The following is a 21,543-nucleotide window of genomic DNA, read 5'->3' as shown; positions in this document are numbered from 1 at the left end:
CACAAGTATTTCTTTAAAGGGGGTAGATTTCAAAGGGAGCCCTCTTGTGCTAATAACATCAAGAATTGATCTCATTCTAGGAATGGATTCGATGAAGCAACTCGAGCAGTGATGCAGTGTCAAGAGAAGTCAGTTGTGGTGACTGTTGACGGTCCTTAAGTACCAAATATAATCATCAAATAAATAAAGAAAAGGATCCAAATGCAACCAACACCCAGACTTAGGGTTTTAACTGACAGAATTCCACGAGTTTTAGTGTTTGTCTATTTCTGCAGGGGGTTATCAGGAAATATGGAAGAAAGGCCCACACGTCGGGTTTACATAGAGATATTAACGTGTCGCGCAATTTTCTATCATCTAGAAGACTCCAGAAGCCACGGGAACGAACGGGAAGGTGATCGGGCCCGGAGGCAGGGCGCCCGCCCTCCCCCTTGGGCGCCCGCCCTGATGCATAGACCAATCAGGTCCCGTCTCGCGGATTACGCTCCACCTACCTAAAGGATCAAGGATAACCATTCAATCAATGTCGGTTTGATCCGACGGCCCAAATTCACTTGAGGGGACTATATAAGCAGACCCCCTGGCCCCTGGAGGAGAACAAGTTCATCATAGAGTTGAGAGGTGCCCTCGAAGGATAACCTTTCCTCTAAATAGACTTAGGGCTTAGCATCCAATGTGAGAGTAGACTAGATCTACTAGATTGACAGAGATAGAGTGGAGGTGTAGATCGGAGGAAGCCCGGCCTGTCGGTGTCTACTCCGAGGTTGTACCTACGGGATCAAGTTCTCCTAACCCGAGGCTTGGTCCTAGGATTCTTCAGTAATTTGACTTCTAAATTCTAGTAAGTTCTTGTTTTATTGTTCTTTGGTTTATGAGTTTACTTTAATCTCTTCCGGTTGAGTTTAGAGTAATCATTGCTAGCGTAAACGTGGTGTTTGGGCTAGGGTACTCATAGATATCCCCTGACTAGTTGGACTGTGGTAGTAGCGAAGAACGTGACATTTCCGAGTTACTTTTGCAGCCCACATCTCGTTAGCAGGACGGGTAGGGTTTATAGGTGCGGGTCGAACATCCTCTGTGGTGTCTAGATTCCGTGAGCCTCCCTAATAGAACAGTAGATCATCCTTACCAAGGTTAGAACGAGATTACGGTTGTAGTCTTCTCTATACATCGCTCACATCGAATCACATTCTTTGTAGCCTAAAGGGTAGTAGCAATAGATTTGGTTAGTCAGATGCACGCTTTCTCCCAGTGGTAAAAATATAAATACGATACTCTGGATAACCTCCCGGGTGAAGTGCTCACCGATATCCGTGCGCTTGCGGATCATTTCCTGATGGCGTTACCAAATATCAACAAGCATTTCTGGCGCCGTTGCCGGGGAGAAAGACGGTTTGCTGAGATAACTTTAAGTCTTGCTATTATCTTTTATTATACTTTTATACTTTTATTCTTTTATCTTTTTATTTTTTCCATCTTTATGGATAACTCAAATTCCACACCTATTATTGAAATTTTTGCACCTTCGGAGACCAGCCATAGACCATGGGAGTGAACAAGTCCTTTCTTTGCCCCTAATTATGATTTGTGTCCGGAGTTGATTGCAATAGGTCAAAACCAACCCTTTTCTATAGCTGAGGTCCTATCTTTTAATCAAGAAGATAATGAACTTTTAGCTACACCAGGGGAATCTTTTAATCTTTCTATAAATTCTGGTTTAAACCTAGCCCTACAAGACCATATTTTTCCTCGATATTTTCACATTGGTCTTAATCATATAACCTTTGGTAGAGTTTTTCTTTCTTTATCTGATAGTAAAGCAAGGTATGTCTTCATTCGTGGACATCCTTCTTGCACTAGACTTCATAAAAAATCCTAGAGATAGAGAAGGAATCATCTCCCACACGAGGAAACGAAGTTTCAATAGCCAATTTCCAAACATTTCAATCCCATGATTCGGCTATCCAACCCAAACTTGTAATGCTCCAAAATAATCTAAGAGAAGAAGAAATTCTACCTTTGGAAATTTATTTTGGGATGAGCTTAAACTTCCTACTTCATAAGAGACCTTTGAGTGCATACAGTCTGAACCTTCCTAAGAAGGGATCTCTTAGAAAGCATCTCAAATCCAATCCCTTTGATGGACATCTAGAAAGACTCAAGGATGGCATCTTAAGTGATGCAATAGAAGGAGAGCGAAGCCATTTAGAAGACAATCTCATCTTCTCGCCTTCTATGCCCACTTTTGATAACTTATTCGAACCTATCTTTACACCCATCCTTGAGCCTAATAATTTCTACTCTTCTCTTTCTCTTGAACCTCCCGATGATCCTATGAATCTCTCTAGACATCCCATGCATAAGGAGGATCGAGAAGAGCAACATCAATGGCTAGAGGGCATTAAAAATCCATGTGCTATCACCATTGAGTGGATGGACAAGGAAGAAGCCTTAATGGATTCTGACTTTGGCTCAATTTCAAATGATGAGTTCTTGATTCCCTTTGAAGATGAGATTCATCCAACTACAGAAGAGGACATAGGCAAGACCAATCTAGGAGAAACTCCGAACATTCAGATTGGAGATGAAGATAACATTAATGAGCATGGAATTTATTTCATAGCCACTTCATTTACTCCATGCTCATTTGCAACATCTTCCCAATCTATTGGTCTCTCCAAAATCACCACATTTGAGATCTCCAACCCCCTCTTCCTTTTTATTTATGACAAATTTAAAAAGGCGGTTGTCGATGCATATGTCTATAATAAATATTGCAGATCTCGTTGAGTTGATCTTGATATAGGTCAGCGTTGGAGGGGAAACCACTTCGCCGACATAAATTGATGGTTTCCCAAGGACAAGCTTAGTGTCCTAAAACAAGCACTTATCAGATCGTAACATGAACTTCTAATTATTTGCAACATTGCCTTGTGTATTGAGCATATAAAGATAATTGTAGAAATATTCCTTCGGGTATTCGTGTCACTAACCTTTTTAGGATTGGAGCAAGAAGATCCGAGGATGACAAGCGCAAGGTATGCCCAACCAATCATCATGCAACATTGAATTAAAATTCATGCAATCTTGAATTTTGCAAAATTCAAGCTTGGGGGAGTACTTCACATGAAAACATCCTTTGCCAAGTTGCTATGTTGGTTGTCCCTACCTTTGAGACATGCTTGATTTGTTAAATACTAGTCACACTACTTCATCTCCACTTGAGTAGATCTCTATAAAATCCATCATGCTACCTTTGTTTATCCTAGTAAGTGTTGGTTTGGAAGTACTGGACATACTTCCATTGGCATTTAAATTTAGCGTAGTGCTTAGGTTAAATAGCCTTCCTTAATCTGATTAGACATGGAGTCTAGTTTGGTTACTGAACTAAAAACTACTTGAGTAGGCATTGGTATATTTTGTTGGACTAACCCCTACAGGAAAACTTTCATTATCAACCTTGGAAGTCCTGAGATACAAACTCACATTGGAGATAAAGGAGACACATGAAGTTTAACGATTTGCACAAGGAAGGACATAACACATTCATCATAGAGAGATGATCCATGGAAGGAGACAAAGTACATAAACAAGATACACACCCATTACGAATGGGAAGCTTCCACAAGGTGAGATCGTACCATCACTCTTCAAGTAAGGTGACATCTTAAGGTACTTGACTATCGCTTTTATAAGCTTCTCCCTGGTTCTGGCGTTCACATAAAATAAATAGACAAACATGTATGGTTTATAACTCCAAATTAACCAACCCAACTGATTCAGCATGTTTAGTCCTTTAATCTTTGTTTATAGTACTACCTTTGTGATCCCACACTCCTAATCATATAAGCTAAAATGTTGCACATTCAATCTCTGGAAGATATAAACAGAACATAAATATAGATAGATTATCTTTACATAAGGTTGAGCAATCTGATCTGACAAATGTTTTAAATGCTACACTCATGATCTTATTACCCATCAACTTTGTCTTGCTCACTATGCTTAAGGATAGAGAAGAATAAATATACTTTTGGTTCTGTTGGTGTTTTCCACCAACAGGATCCATGCACTTGATCTCTGCCTTGTCTCTATGAGCAGGACACATTTTGAGAAACATGGAGGATTTTTCAACTCCCAGACTCTACCAAGTGAAGGACTTGGATCTACGAGCACAAACACAATAGAGATACTGGACACTCGGGCAATCACTGCTCTGAGATGCTTGGGGACGTAAACTACATCAACAACTACTACTACTACAACCGTCCTCAATAAAATCAAGGTTAGAATCAACAGAGGCCTAACTACTCAGCTTGCAGATCAGACACTAAGTCTCCCAAAGGGAATATTGAAGAACCTTTGCGTCCGAGATGGTACCTTGTACGCTCCAGCAGACTTCATGGTGATAGAGACTGGTACTGATGAGAGGGCACCCATCATCCTTGGGAGGCCATTCCTGAACACCTCGAGAGTTGTAATCTACGCTAGTGCTGCCAAGATCAGTTTCTACATCAAGGAGAAGAAGGAGACGCTTTCCTTCAAGAACAAGACTACACAAATTTCAGAGCAATCCCGACATGAACCAGGGAAGAGGACCAACAGGAGGAACAGGAACAAGCAAATGTGGACCGAGTCAGCTAAAATGGTCACTGCAGCTCAAGGAGGTCAAGATCGTCCACTTAAGTCACCGTTCCTGACCAAAAAGGATGACCCAGGTTATTGATATGGGAGAAGACGAGTACAATCCACCCATCATCCTTGGAAGACCGTTGATCGGCACCGTTAAAGCAATCATCTACATTGGAACCGAGAAGTCCACATGCACTTCCCCTCTAAGAAGATGACGCAATCGCAACCAGAGGAGGCAAATCATCAAGGACGGATGGGTAGACTACGAAGGAGAAGTGGTAAGGTCTGAAGACATACAATTTGAACAGAACTGTCCTGAGGAGACCGTAGCACCGAATCAGAAAGAGAAGATAGTTATACACGAAGAGGAGGCGCCACCGAAATCACCGACTACGCCATCCAGCGAATCCCAGGACGACTGAGAAAATGAAGAGTCCCGTTCGGAGGACTTAAAAACATCGAACGCCTTTCCAAGAGTTCCAGAAAGCTTTGTTGTCTATTTGAGCTCCATAGAATTCAAGGATCAAAGAAGACTAGCCGGCGGAGGACATAGTAATCGCTGTCAGGGTGCTGCCGACATTCAAATACACCTCTGTCACCTGCTAGCTACATGAGAAGAAATTATGTCAAAATCCAGCTTGGGGGAGAGCACCCCCATTTATCCAGCTAAGTGTTTCTACTCGCGTTTATACTTTACTCAAATAATAAAAAGATGCATAATCATGAAAACCCAAATAAATTTTTTTTGTGCTTATATATATCTTTGCTTAGTTTGCTAAATAAATAAATAAAGTGTCTAGGCCAAACTGAACTTAAATGATAAACTCTTACATGGATATGATAAATAGTTGCTCTGCCACGTACTTAGTTTTCAAGTTTGAGCTCTCTCTCAAGTTTAGGCATAACTGTTATAATTTAAACCTGCTCTAAACCTGTACTTGTGGGAAGAGTACTTGATCTAAAGTCTAAGTCGTTAACGGATATGATATGGAAAGGTTGAGCTGCTGTTTATTTGTTCCTAGAGATGCTAGAATTCTGGAGAATTTTATCTTTGAACATCTTTAAAATAACACATGATGAGTTCCTGTATGATGAGAGTTTAAATTCTTACCACAGCCATATATACATACTTGGTAGACTTTGAGCCACACATTTACTTTTTACTGCTTATGAGCATTGAGTGTGGTCAAGCTGTGTAGACCCTTAGGAGCTTGTCATGCGGTTAAAATCAAGATCCACTTGCACTCACACATCCTGCTTCTACTCCGGAAGTACGCATCCACATATATCCACTCATTTCCATCTCCAGAGCCACCCAAAAGTATTCTACTCCTAATCTGGGAGAGAATAGCCAAAAACATTCTCCTATTTCTGTTTTCCCCTGTGCAATAAATGCTCGAGTTATCTTGGTTACTACCACTTGCTATATTATTTCAGGAGATGAGTGCTCTAAAAAAAGAGAAGTGTATACGAGGAAATAAAAAGGGGCAAGTGCCCGGAACCTCGAAGAAAAGAAAAAGTGAGATGAGAGGTAAAAATTGACAAGTGTCCGACAGTAGAATTAGGGGTACAAGATACCCACCTGAGGGAAAAAAAAAAGAAAAATATAGAGCATCTCATTCTCCTCAAAAAGCTTCAAAGTGCAAGAAAGGTATGTATCCCCTTAAAAGAGCAAAAGTAGAATTAGACTTTCACCATTGTTATCACCATCATCACCATACACCATTCACTCGCCACACATGCACATCTTGATTTGACTTATTGACTTGTTCTTCTGGATCCATGGTTTGACTATGCAATAAATGTCTTGTAAGTATGTATTAGCTGTCTCCCACCTATGAGCTCCAGATATTAAAGCCTCATTAGAATAGGGTGAGAGAGAAGGCAATATCACTATGCCTCATACCAAAAATACCACATACTTTGAGAGAAGGCAGATACCATCACTGCCTTGGTGAGGATCCAGAAATACCACAAAAGAGAGATCTGAGAGAGTCATACAAGGAATCTCTGAGTTTTATTTTGAAAATCTACAAAAACTCCAGAGCTATAGTTGATCAAGAACAAGAGACATGGCGCTTGACTTGACCGTTCTATCTTTTAACTGCTCAAGACACAAGTAACGGTTGCAAGCCCCATGGAGAAAGGTAAAATGAGTAAGTTTTAAGTCTTAACAGTTTACTCTAACTCAGAGATGAGATCTTGTTTGAACGCATGTGTACTTTTAAGGCATGAAACCACTGCAGAAACTCTTGAGTCCATCCTTGCTCAGAGACGAGCAAGAGGTAAGCTTGGGGGAGTTGTGGACGGTCCTTAAGTACCAAATATAATCATCAAATAAATAAAGAAAAGGATCCAAATGCAACCAACACCCAGACTTAGGGTTTTAACTGACAGAATTCCACGAGTTTTGGTGTTTGTCTATTTCTGCAGGGGATTATCAGGAAATATGGAAGAAAGGCCCACACATCGGGTTTACATAGAGATATTAACGTGCCGCACAATTTTCTATCATCTAGAAGACTCCAGAAGCCACGGGAACGAACAGGAAGGTGATCGGGCCCGGGGGCAGGGCGCCCGCCCTGATGCAGAGACCAATCAGGTCCCCTCTCGCGGATTACGCTCCACCGATCTAAAGGATCAAGGATAACCATTCAATCAATGTCGGTTTGATCCGACGACCCAGATTCACTTGAGGGGACTATATAAGCAGACCCCCTGGCCCCTGGAGGAGAACAAGTTCATCATAGAGTTGAGAGGTGCCCTCGAAGGATAACCTTTCCTCTAAATAGACTTAGGGCTTAGCATCCAATGTGAGAGTAGACTAGATCTACTAGATTGAGAGAGATAGAGTGGAGGTGTAGATCGGAGGAAGCCCGGCCTGTCGGTGTCTACTCCGAGGTTGTACCTACGGGATCAAGTTCTCCTAACCCGAGGCTTGCTCCTAGGATTCTTCAGTAATTCGACTTATAAATTCTAGTAAGTTCTTGTTTTATTGTTCTTTGGTTTATGAGTTTACTTTAATCTCTTTAGGTTGAGTTTAGAGTAATCATTGCTAGCGTAAACGTGGTGTTTGGGCTAGGGTACTCATAGATATCCCCTGACTAGCTGGACCGTGGTAGTAGCGAGGAACGTGACATTTCCGAGTTACCTTTGCAGCCCACATCTCATTAGTAGGACGGGTAGGGTTTACAGGTGTGTGTCGAACATCCTCTATGGTGTCTAGATTCCGTGAGCCTCCCCAATAGAACAGTAGATCATCCTTACCAAGGTTAGAACGAGACTACGGTTGTAGTCTTCTCTATACATCGCTCACATCGAATCACATTCTTTGTAGCCTAAAGGGTAGTAGCAATAGATTTGGTTAGTCAGATGCACGCTTTCTCCCAGTGGTAAAAATATAAATACGATACTCTGGATAACCTCCCGGGTGAAGTGCTCACCGATATCCGTGCGCTTGCGGATCATTTCCTGATGGCGTTACCAAATATCAACAGTGACACCCCTAAAGAGAGACAAAAATTGTGTGGAAGTGGCATTGATAGCACAACCGACTGCCACCGTGAACCAGATGAGTGATTATGCCAGCCAAGAAGGACCAAGTGGTGAATGAATTTCTAGATGTGTTCCCTGATGAATTGCTAGGTATGCCACCTAATTGTGACATCAAAATCCTTATTGAGCTTTTACTTGGAACTACACCCATAGCTAAGACATCATATAGAATGGGATAGATGAATTAGAGAAACTTAAGAAACAAATTAAGGAGTTGCTAGAAAAGGTTTTATTCATCCTAGTTCTTCACCCTGGGGAGCACCAGTTATCTTTGTTGCCAAGAAAGATGGCACTAGAAGAATGTGTGTGGATTATTGGCCACTTAATGAAGTAACTATAAAAAAATAAGTACCCATTCCATAGAATTGATGGCTTATTTGGTCTATTGAAAGGTACTTGTGTATTCTCTAAAATTGACTTCCACCCTGGTTATCATCAACTGAAAATCCGTGCATCTGATGTACCTAAGGCAACCTTTACTATAAGGTATGGCTTATATGAGTATACAGTTCTGTCTAACAAATTCACCTGCATACTTTATATATTTGATGAACAAGGTGTTCATGGAGTTTTTGGATAAGTTTGTGGTGGTGTTCATTGATGACATATGAATCATTGCTAAAATTAAAGAGGAACATGTTGAGTATCTGAGATTAGTCTTGCAAAAGCTATGAGAACATAAGTTGTATGCTAAGAGAAGCAAATGTGAATTTTGGCTAAAGGCGGGTCACCTTTTTGGGTCATGTGGTCTCTAATGGTGGAATAGCAGTAGATCCCAATAAGGTGCAAGATGTGTTGAAATGAAAATCCTCAACCAATGTTAGTGAAATCCATAGCTTTTGGGATTAGCTAGGTACTATAGAAGGTTTATTGAAGGGTTCTCTAAGCTTGCTAAGCCTATGCCAGCTCTCTTAGAGAAGAATGCCAAATTTATCTAGTCACATAAGTGTCAAGCTAATTTTGAGGAACTAAAGAAGAGGTTGACAATAGCCCCAGTGTTGACCTTATCGGATTTAAGCAAGAGCTTCTCCATCTGTTGTGATGCATCTCGCTTAGGCCTTGGGTGTGTACTTATGCAAGAAGGAAGAGTGGTTGCATATGCATCAAGGCAATTGAGAAAACATGAGCTGAACTATCCTATAATTTAGAGTTAGCAGAAGTGGTCCATGCTCTGAAGATCTAGAAACACTATAGAATTGGGCATAAGAGTGACATCTATATGGATCACAAGAGTTTAATTTATATTTTCACACTAACAGATCTAAACCTGAGCCATTGTCTTTGGCTAGAGTTGATAAAGGACTATGACTCGGAGGTGCATTACCACCTAAGAAAGGCAAATATTGTTGTGGATGCACTTAGCAGGAAGAGGTGTACCAATGGCTTTAGCTGACATTTATATCCATAGAGTTATGTGCTAAAATAGAACACCTCAACTTGGGTTGTTAACAATGCAATAGAATTGGTGATAGAGCCTATGTTGGAGCAAGAAATATGTAATGGTCAGTTGGAGGATGAGAAATTAAAGGAGATAGCAGAGAATGATGTGCTTGGAAAAGCACTAGGCTTCAGGTTAGATGAGAATGGTACACTATGGTTTTGGGAAAGGATGTGTACCTGCAGTAAAAGCTATTCGTGATACAATTCTTGTGTGAGGCACATGACTCTGCTTATTCAATACACTCTGGAAGTACCAAGATGTATTTGGATCTTAAAGAGAGATATTGGTGGTATGGGTTGAAAAGAGATGTGGCACAGTATGTGGGTTTATGTGATACTTGTCACAAGGTGAAAGTTGAGCACCAAAGACCTACATGGTTGTTGCAACCAATGTAGATACCTAAGTGGCAGTGGAAAGGAGTCGGTATGGACTTTATTACTGGATTACCTTGCATTCAACATGGATATGATTTGATTTTGGTAACAGTGGATCAACTCACTAAGGTTGCACACTTTTCTACTGGTCAAGACTACTTACAATGGTGCAAGGCTAGCAGAGTTGTATATGGATAGGATAGTGTGGCCACATCTAGTCCCAAAGAAGATCATGTCCGATAGAGGTACTCAGTTTACATCACAATTTTGGCACAAGGTACATAGAGCATTAGGGACAAAGTTGAACTTTAGTTCTTGTTATCATCCTCAAATTGATGGTCAAACAAAAAGGACCAATTAGATCTTGAAAGACATGTTCAGATCTTCCGCTTTGCAGTATGGTACCAGTTGGGACAAGAGTTTCCCTTATACTAAATTTTCATACAATAATAGTCACTAGAAAAATCTCAAGATGACACCATTCGAAGCCTTATATGGATGTAAGTGTAGAACACCTCTATTCTAGAACCAGATATGTGAAACTCAAGTGTTTGGACCAGATGTCCTAAGAAATGCTAAAGAATAGGTGAGAATGATTAGGGATAATCTAAAAGTGGCACAATCTAGACAGAAAAGCTATGTTGAAACCCGAAGAAGAGAGTTGAGCTTCAAAGTGGGTGATTATATATACTTCAAGGTATCACCAATGAGGAGCGTAAAAAGATTTAATCTGTTCGGGCTAGCTATCACCGAGGTATGTTGGACCTTTGAAGATTATAGAGAGATGTGGAATGTGGAGAAGTAGTCTATCAGTTAGAACTACCAGAGAGTTTGTCATGTGTGCATGATGTGTTCCATATTTCTCAACTAAAAACATGTTTGTGAGTAACAGAAGAACAGGTTCCTTTAGAAGAGGTTGTTGTTAATGCAGATCTTACTTATGAGGAGTATCCAATAAAGATCTTGGAAACCGCAGAAAGGGTTACCAGGAGCCGGACTATAAAGATGTACAAGGTTCAGTAGAATCGTTATTCAAAGGATGAGGCCACTTGGAAAGTAGAGAAGGACCTGAGAAAATCTTATCTGCAGCTGTTTGAGTAAGCACCATCTAATCTAGAGGACGAGATTCTTTTTCAGGGGGAGAACTGTAACACCCTAAAAAAATTTGCATCCTTTCAAATTAGTTAAAGTAATTTAAATAAGCATTTTGTGAGCATTCAAATATAGGAAAAATAATATTTTTATAAAAAGTAAAAACAAATATAAGGTAAGGAACATGTTGGTGCAAACATGCTGGTGCATTTTATTTTTGAGATGTGTGGTTTTTACCAAAATAAAAAAGGAATTCAAAATTTAATTTGAAAAGGCTTTGGAAATTCTATTTAGGAAAAAAAGAATCACTTTTCATTACCCCCCTCCCTTGGTTTTGAGCTACGCGGCCTAGCACTCCTATGGTCCGCCCGCCTCCTCCCCCTTTCTTCTTGGGCCAGCCCAGCCTGTGGCCTCGCAACTGCTGCCATCCTCCCATCTCCCTTAGTCGCTACCAGGCCCACCCGTCAATGCCTTCTTTCCCCAACTCCCTCCCTCTCTCACGCGCCAACGCTGCAATAGCCGGAGTTGCTAGTTAGCTATGATAATTGCTGGTTAGGTATGATATAACCAGTTGTAGTTTCCCACAATTGTAGTTTCCCAGAAGTTGCTAGTTAGGTATGATATAACCAGTTGTACCAGGGTGGTTGTTCAGAATTGTATTGATATTTGGTAGTTTTTTTTTTTGAATGAACCTTGTTAGTACTTTTCATACATAGAAATATTTAGCTTTGATTTCCTAGAAAGAACGAATTTTGAAGAGATGTGAGCTGATTCTGACTACACCAATTTCTAATTGCAGGCATTCATAACCAATTGTTCTGCAGCTGCAAGCTGTCTTTAGTGCCACAGGGTAGCCATAGAAACCAGTTGGTCCGTAGGCTGCAAGCTGCCTTTAGTGCTGCAGAGTAGCCACAGAAATAGCGGGAATAAATTAACTTGTTTAGTGAACAAATATAGCTGGTACATGTATTCTAGAATTGATATTGTATGAGCCGAAATATCATTTAAGGCTGGAATAGCCGAAATATCATTTAAGGCTGGAATATATTCTGTTGTATGGGTTGTTTATTACAACTAGCAAAAATACCCGTGCGTTGCAACGGGGTCAAAAATTAATTAAGACAAAGCAATATGTTTTACTTTCTCTGGAATGACACACACCATTAACATTTTGATAATAATACCACACGATGCAACATAGTCATGAGGTCATGGGAATTTTCCGGTTTGTTTTACCACTGAACATACAATTTATTGTGTCATAGAAAATATGCAACTTGTTGTGTAATGTGGATAATGATGCCATTAGCTATTACTACTACTTAATTAATTAATTATTAATAAAATAATTATATACACGAACCACTCGGCCACCCCGTTCAGTGCGACCAAACCAAATATCGGATTAACCCCTCTCCTCCCCGGGAAAGGAAAAAAATCTAGCTCCATCGCCCGCGGATGGATAGCCCACAGAACACATGTGCTCCTTACCTATTCGGTGCCCCTGGTAATACGCATTCGAATCTAATATCCAATTATGGGTCTGTTTGGTAGAGCTCCACCTTCTGTCAAAACAGCTTCAGTTCTAGCTTCACTTATGGAGCAGATTCACTTGTAGAGCTCAAGCAGTTTTTTAGACCATTTGGCAAAATAGTTTTGTTTCGTAGTCCAAAATAGTGAAATGTCTATAATACCATGTTTTCATTTTTTGTCTTTTCTTTTTTTTCTTTTTCAATCTTATCTGCTCACCACGCATGCGTATGAAGTAAACCGCATCTCCTTCAACCTTATCTCCTCTCTCGACGTGCATATACACCGCATCTCCGACCACGCCGGGTTCGCCCTCCACGTCCGTACGCCCTCCCTCACTCCCTCCTAGTAACCGCCTCTGTTCCCTGCCAATGCGGCCGCACCCTCATGCGCCTCTGCGACAAGCCATCCTCGCATTGTCTCTCCTCATCCCTGCGTGGCCTCTCCGCCTACGCCCATTGCCACGCGCCAAGATGTCGTCCCTTCCGCAAGGGCAATGACGACCATGGCTGGACGTGGGGCCCGCCGGTGGAAGCTAGCAATACCCATACACATCCCATCCTGCTCCGACGAACATGGGCAGCAGTGTACTCAGTGGCACACCTGGTGACCGACGACGAGAACAGGAAAGAAAAGAAAGATAGAAGAGAAGAGAAATAGATTTATTCTTTTCTTTTTTATTCAGATTCCTATTCACTAATAAAGAATTCTATTTTGGATAAATAAGTCAAATAAACACACGAATAAGGTTAGCTGTTCTTAGGCTTTGTTGGCCTTGTTTAGTTCTTAAAAAGTTTTACAAATTTTTTCAGATTTTACATCACATCGAATCTTGCAGTATGTACATGAAACATTAAATATAGATAAAAGAAATAACTAATTGCACAGTTTACCTGTAATTTGCGAGACGAATCTTTTGAGCCTAGTTAGTTTATAATTGGACAATATTTGTCAAATACAAACGAAAGTGCTACAACGTTTATTTTGCAAAGGAACTAAACAAGGCCTTATTCCCAAAATTTTATCAAATCTTACAGCACATGCATGGAACATTAAATATAGATAAAAGAAATAACTAATTACACTGTTTACCTATAATTTTGCGAGACGAATCTTTTGAGGCTAGTTAGTCCATAATTGGACAATATTTGTTAAATACAAATAAAAGTGCTACAGTGTCCATTTTACAAAGAAATTTTGGAACTAATGTAGGCCTTAGTGTTGAACAAGAAAAAAGAAACAGGTCCAAGAAAAAACAGAAAAAAGAAAAGTTAGAACGTGGAACTAAATGAAAAACCATAGCGATTTAAAGTTGGAAGGAGGGAGAGGGTGACAAACATTTTTTTCACTTCGTCCTTACACGTTTTTGCAAGACTTCTTAGAATTCCAACTTTTTTCTACATCACATAATGGATGTGGCGTGGTGCTATTTGTTTGCCCTTTGATTTTTGGAGACTGCACGATCAATTCCTTTAATAGTCTGTTTTTTGGCATATATATGATAATTTTGCATTGGGATTCTTATTGTCTTGGGCTCTTGGCCAGTATTATTTAAATGCAGGTCTTGCATGGGACAGCGCCAATACACAGGGCTTGCCGGTGATAATATCTGTTTACAGGAATTTGATTCCTCTAAAATTTTCCAAAGCACCTCGATGCATATCAAGCATACTATAATGCAAGTGCATACAGAAGGCAATGCAAGATATTCATTAGTAAGTCTCGCTTCAGATCATTATGTCAGGGCATCTTTCGAATACATCGTTATACTCCCTCCATCCCAAATGATAAATGATCCTAAGAATCTTAGAGAGTCAAACCATCTCAAGTTTGACCAAATTTATGCAATAAGATAATAACAATTGTGTTGGCAACTATATATCTTCTTTATTTAGTTATAGTTTCATATATGCCTCTTTAATGTCATAAATCTTTATAATTCTCTTTATAATTTTGGTCAAACTTAATATACTTTGACTCTCCAAAATTCTTAGAATGACTGATAATTTAGGATGTAGGGAGTAGTACACATGAATATAAATACTATATACCACCACTGCGAGGGAACGACGGAAGCGATCCCGTGAAGCACGTGAAATCACAACATCCTATATTTTTTTTTGGCTATTTTCTTATTTATTATTACGGACGTCAAGATCCAGAATCTCTTAATTAGAACCAAATCGATAATTAGATTAGATGGCGTTGACACCAAATTAGGCCACTCACCAGCAACGCGGCTAGCAAGCTAGCGAGCACACCCCACAGCAAGAACATAGCAAACGAGACAAAACTAGCAAGGAAGCCGGTTAGGCCGATTTGAAGCTCATCCTTCACTTCGTAGACTCCGAACGCCTTGCGGAAAGAGCCATCAAGGACGAAAGAGCCTGGCTAGTTTGGGTAGAGCAAGACCAACTTGGTCATTTTCTCACCGCTTTGATTTTTATTTCACCAATTTTTTTCCAATATTATGTTGATCAGAAACTTATTAATAAAGTCCCTAAATCTCCATGTTGGCACATTTTTTATCGTCAACATACCCCCTACTTTTATCTGAATCTTGCATGAACCTGAACACACAAAGCACGATAGCAACAACGTCCAACTCATTGGCTACGTAGCATCTAAGGGCATTTTATACATTGGCCATATTTTGTTTAAATGGCAATACAAATATCATCCATTGTTTGGAGTGCACTATAGGTTTCTAACCAAACTTGGAATATAATTTTATAAATACCTCCAATTAATTGCTCTTGGGAGACTATCATCTTTCAAAGTCTCAAGAAGACATGAATTGAATTTCCAAATATCACTTTGATAACTTTATAAAGACATTCCCAACTTTGTGACCACTTGCCAAACTTGTTGCTGTTCGTCACAATTGGTAGTATGGTCTTCCACACTAAGTCCAACTTGGAACGACTCTTTTAACCTTCTTGTTGTATGCTCGGGCCACTTGAATTTTGCCTTTCTCAATATGCATTAGAGCCTTAATTCTCTTGTCGGCCACCTCGTTAATATTATCCATCATCAAATCAACAGACAGATCTTTTACTTAGCAAGTCTATCTGCATCCAAATTCACCTTGACGGGTAACACAACTTCTTGCCCAAACACTAGCTCAAAAGGAGTAACCTTTGTAGCACCATGTCTAGATATATGATGTGCCTATAGCTTCAGACAATACCTCATGCCACCTTGGACTCTCAATTTCCTTCTTGATGAGCTTGATAAAAGTTTTATTATTTGACTTAGTTGGACATGAGCTTGAGCATAGTATCTAGATTTACTAAAGTCTAGCTCCTAACCATGAAAACGCCATGGTTTGATAATAGGATGTAACATTAATTACAACAAGCACCAGTTTAATATTACCAAACCATTGGTAGTCCTCACATCCTTTATAGTAGCGAAAACAATAGACCACCATGGTAGGCCAATAAACACAAACTGTACGTAGTGACCACTTCATCTTTGGGGCCGATTGATGTGTCCACAAATACCTTGATGGACTTCTCCCATAACCAACTTTGCCTAATCAAATCCCAAACACTTTAGTAACAAGTCCTCGATAGTTCCTCAGCATAGCTCATCATTGTGCAAAAATAAATTTGAATGCACTCTGCCAAATACTTTTGTCAACTTTGATGCTTGGATCATGTAGATATCTGAGAATAGAAGTCCACCAATCATCCAAATTGTCTCCAACATCACTAGAGTAAAAATTGAGCTAATCTGGACATTCAGTGGAAAAACCATCCTAGTCAGTGAAACTGGCTTGGTTGGTTTTGGCAAACCAGAACCGCCTTGATTTGTTTGCATCGTCTTTTCTTTGATGTAAACTTACTCCCACCAATGTCAAAGCTAGATGCTTGTTGAGACAACATGTTAGCCTTATAATTAATTATAATGCCTTGGAATATGACAAATCTGAAGTTTGGCAAAAAAAAAAAGAAATAATATCAAGGAACATATCAAAATGTACATTGAGTTATCCCTCCAAAATTTGAAACTCAGTAGCTACTTGTTGTACCACCAACAAAGAATCACCAAAGTCTTGAACATGGTTCACCTCCATGGATTGCAATATTTCCAAGCTGAATAAAAAAAGCCCCATATTTGGCTTGATTATTGGTGCAATGGTAATTTAATTGCCTCGACATCTCAAATTCAACATCTTCTCGAGAAATAATGACTATGCCAACACCATGGTCTTCTTTACAAGCCAATCAAAATAAGGCTTAATGCTTTTCGATGGTCCAAAAGTCAAATGATACTCAATTAATGCATATGTCCATTTACCGATCCTTCCATTAAGGATTGGCTGATATAGCATTTGCTTAATCACATCAGCCTAGCAAGCAACGAGGCATGTTTTTTTGCTAACAATTATAATGTCTCATTTTAACACATGGAAAGTAATGCGACAAGCAAAACTTTCAATATGGGCATACCGTGTCTCGGGATCAAGAAGACGTCGACCAATATGGGCGATCACATATTCTTTTCCGTCATCTTCTTAAGTCAAAACAGAACTGATGGTCTTTTCTTTAGCAGCAATATATAATTGAAAGGAGCTCCTCTCCTAGGTGCACGAAGAACTGATGGTGTTGACAAATATTCTTTGATCTTCTCAAATGCCTCTTGTTGCTTTGCCCTGCAAGTAAATTCAGATTCATCTCTCAACCAAAGTATGGGGTAAAAGGAATAATTTTCCTAGGTAAGTTTGCAATAAACCTTCTCGAGTAGTTCTCCTTTCCTAGAAACTTTTGCAAGTCTTTCTTACATGTAGGCACCTAAAGTTTCTTGATGTTGTCTATTCTCTTGGGATCAATCTCTATGCCTTTGTCATGAATATTAAGCCCAATGACTTCCCAGCTGACACACCAAAAGCACACTTCCATACTGGCGCATCCTCTCAAACGCAAGACACATATTAGCAAAATGAGATGTATGAATAGCCGATTTGACCATAATATCATCACTATACACTTCCATGATCACACCAATCAACTCATGAAAGATCAAGTTCATAGACCATCAATAAAGTAGCATGGGCATTCTTCAATCCAAATGTCATCACAACCCACTCAAAGAGACCAACAAAACTAGGACATATGAAGGTAGTTTTGGACATATACTCGTCGGTCATAAACATCTTACTATAGCCGACTTTACCATCAAGAATGTTGATAACCCAATGTCCCAAAGCATCATTAATAAGCATATCCACAATAGGCATAAAATATTCATCTTTTGGCGTGGCTCTATTCAAATCTCTAAAATCAATATAGACCTGTAGCTTCTTGGAGTCTTTTTCCTCTCAATTCGCACAATATTAGAGACCCACTCTGCATACCTCCATGGCTTAATGAATCATGTTTCTAGTCACCGATTAGTCTCTTCTTTAATTCGGTCGTATATTGTAGAGTTGATGAAGCAATGAGGATGTTGCTTATGAGGCCTAACCTAGGTTTGATGGGAAGACAATGCTCAATGAACTCATGACTTAATCCAGACATCTATGTATAATTACATGGAAACAATCAGTATATTTCTTGAGAAGCATGATTAGCTTAGCTTTGTAATCAACTTTCAAGTCTTGGTTTATAAACATCATCCTAGGCATGTTGCCATCCCCAATATCAACCTCTTCCAATGGGTTGACCTATGTAAAACCTTGTTCAAACTTATCGAGCTCCTCAAAATCATCAATTTCTTCATAGGCATTGGTCTTAGCAATGCATGCTGATGAATATGCATGGACAATCTTAACATCATCCCCAACCCACCAGATGAGTAAATGGTGCAAACTAGAAGGGACACACCAATTTGCATGGATCCAATCATGCCCACATATTAAATTATAGCTAGCTACCTTTGCACCTATATGAGAAGAAGGCAGTGGCCAAAGTCTTGCTCCTGACATAGAGCTCCATCGATGCAACCCCTTTGGCCAGAATAGGCTTGCCTCCTCCAACACTGTTGATCATCAAGTAAGTTTTGATGAGCTCATCATCTGTGCCACCAAGCTTCTTGTATAGCAGATATGGCATCAAGTTCACAATCGCCCCGCCGCTATCCACCAATATATTGTGAACTGGCATCTCATTGGTATGGCTTTTCAAATGCAGTGGCTTGTAGTGATTTACAAAGTCTTTTGGTGTCTTGAACACGACACTTTGAGTAGCAAAATCAAACTGAACCATCTTCGAACCATCTTCCACAAAATAGTACTCCAGAAGACAAATAAATCACATTGACTTCCTCCCTATCCGGAGTGGGTTCATAATCTAGTATCTCCTCGTATTGCTCCTGAGTGGACCCCGCAGAACATGTATGTAGGGAAATCAAGGCTTACAACCATCTTTTAATAGATCCATTGTAAACTTAAAATTCTACAATATGGAAATAACAACTTTAGTCACCTTCTCCGTATCTAGTTTACTTGCATTGTAAGATCTAATGGGTACACCTTATATATATACCATGTCTGGAAAACCCTATCAATAATATGTGGCAGACTCATAAATCACGAGAAGGTCGTGTGTGTGGGGGGGAGGGGGGGGGGCTAAAAAGTAAATGGCTAAAGATCTTAGTAGGGGCTTGTTTGATGGCCACACATGGTGCAGCATCATGATCGTGACTCACAACCCACAGCATAGAAAACACAAGCGCTAGTTCAATCTTGCAGTTTATGAATCCGACGCGTTGAATAAAAATCATGATGCCATGAGCTGTTTAGCGAGAATTTTTTTTTATTCTGCGGTGGGGTGGCTGCGGATATATCGGATTCTTTTGACATCTTTAATTTCTTGAACTTTCAATTAGCTAGTGGGGAAGCCAGAATGAAATGATCAAAACACACTCGTTGCCACAAAATGTCGACACAAGTAATTAGGCAACCGTGGGAAATATAGCAATCGACGGCAAGCATGTTTTCTTCGCTTTCACCCTACTTGAAGGCTCTATCGACTGAATTCCTTTATTTATTCAGCACGCACTAATAAGTTCGGTTCTGTTGGCCTCCTCTTCTACCTACACTAGTTTTGAGATTAACACTTCTCTGTCAAAAAAAAAACAATAAATTAGGCTGAGTCCAGTCGCTACTTGAGATCTAGATTGCCCTAAGATCGAGGTACATGTATATCTATATCTTCAACACTGGTGAGGTTGCAGCAGGAACCCGTGTGCTGCACGAGGCATAGTACAGCACGTGCACCATGCATCTTTAGTTCATCTCCACCTACCGCGGAGGCCGCCCTTGCCCACAGGCATTCTATAAATAGAGTTGCTCGCCCCCATCTTGGGACACACAACGCAAAAGCTCATCCTCATCTCATCAAGTCCTGAGTGCATTGCTAGCTAGCTCCTAGCTGAGAGAGAGAGAGCCATGGCCAAGCTCCAAGTCACTCCGGCTGCCGCGTTCACTGAGTACAAAGAGCTTAACTTCCAAGGCCTGTACCTGCACCACATGTTCTGGAACCGCCCAAAGGCCAACCAAGCTCGGATCATAGAAAACAAGGCACCGCTTGGTATTGGTGCCACCGTTGTTAACAACTGGGAAGTATATGACGGGCCAGGGGAAAACGCAAAGCTTGTTGCCCGTGCACAAGGCTCGCATATCTATGCCGGGAAATGGGCCAATTCCTTCAGCCTAGTGTTCGTGGATGAAAGGTACCTGCTGGTTAATCTGTTGTAATCTATCTTTACCATTCTCTGTTTGAGCAAGCCGCTGACACTGCATATATATATACTTACTGCATGGAGCAGGTTCAGTGGGTCCACACTTGAAGTGATGGGGATAGTAGTTGAAACTGGGGAGTGGGCTGTTGTTGGGGGCACCGGTCAGTTCGCTATGGCAAACGGTGTCATCTCCAAGAGGTTGCATAAATCGACAAGCGATGGGAATATCATAGAGCTTACAATCCGTGCCTTTTGCCCACAGCTCAAAGGAACAATGGTAAGATAGCTAGCCACACAATAGTATATGGTTGTTATTAAATTTTAGGTGGGGTTTACGATGTATATACATGTAGTTGTTAATAGTAGCTTTATTTAATTTGATTCTAAGAAAATAAGACAACTTTATTTTACCTATATATACATGCAGTATCCGGTCATAAAAGTTGGGCCATTCGGTGGGAGTGGAGGGTCTGCAATGGACATCACAGAAGCACCCAGGCGTCTGGAAAGCATCACCGTTTACGCTGGCGTGGTCCTGGACTCCATTGCATTCTCCTACATCGACAACAGTGGTCAGAAGCGCTCTGCTGGTCGCTGGGGTGGCCCCGGTGGAGGAGGGCCTCACACGGTAAGTGAACAGCATACACTGTAGATTTACTCTATAGGTTCTTCGATGGATTCGTAGACAAAGAAAATGTATATATATGATGAGTGACGGCTAATATATATAATCCACTCTTTTTCTCCTATTGCTTGTTGTTGGTGCTCACAGATCCAGCTTGGCGAGTCTGAGGTGATCACAGAAGTGTCTGGGACATTCGGCACCTACTACAATGCCACCACGATAACCTCCATCAAATTCGTCACAAACCTTAACAAGACCTATGGGCCTTGGGGCGGCGGGCAGGGTGCTTCATTCACCATCCCCGTGCAGCCAGGCAGTGCCATCGTGGGCTTCTTCGTACGCGGTGCGACATACCTCCAGGCCATTGGTGTTTATGTGCGGACCCTCTAGACACTGAGAAGCAGCCGCTTTGCAGATCCAGTTTCTTTCATCTCATTTCCTACTAGTTGGATCGTCGCTAAAGTTCTCAGTGTGGCATGTTTACCCTTCTACGTACTTCACTTAGTTGCTATTTTCCTAATAAAGTACTGTGGTCAGTGTGATGTATGTTACCTCTGTCATGAATTTTCACAAATACAGACCTCCATTCATGCTTGTGTTATTTC

General features: G+C 40.5%; 1 protein-coding gene across 2 annotated transcripts; it reads left to right on the top strand.

Moving 5' to 3' along the window:
- LOC8081819 lies at nucleotides 19,926-21,543 on the top strand. Of its 2 annotated transcripts, none has more exons than XM_002461722.2 (4): nucleotides 19,926-20,304; nucleotides 20,401-20,590; nucleotides 20,741-20,941; nucleotides 21,086-21,543. In XM_002461722.2, the coding sequence occupies exons 1-4, from the start codon at nucleotides 20,021-20,023 to the stop codon at nucleotides 21,326-21,328; spliced, it is 918 nt and encodes a 305-aa protein (XP_002461767.1). In that variant the 5' UTR covers nucleotides 19,926-20,020; the 3' UTR covers nucleotides 21,329-21,543. The 2 variants fall into 2 exon arrangements, with proteins under 2 accessions (XP_002461767.1, XP_021308259.1); XM_021452584.1 differs by having other exon boundaries at nucleotides 20,398-20,590.

This window comes from Sorghum bicolor, chromosome 2 (genome assembly GCF_000003195.3).
Source record: "Sorghum bicolor cultivar BTx623 chromosome 2, Sorghum_bicolor_NCBIv3, whole genome shotgun sequence".
Classification (NCBI taxonomy): domain Eukaryota; kingdom Viridiplantae; phylum Streptophyta; class Magnoliopsida; order Poales; family Poaceae; genus Sorghum; species Sorghum bicolor.
Note: the sequence above shows the minus strand (reverse complement) of the source record. Positions and strands in the feature narration are given on the sequence as shown.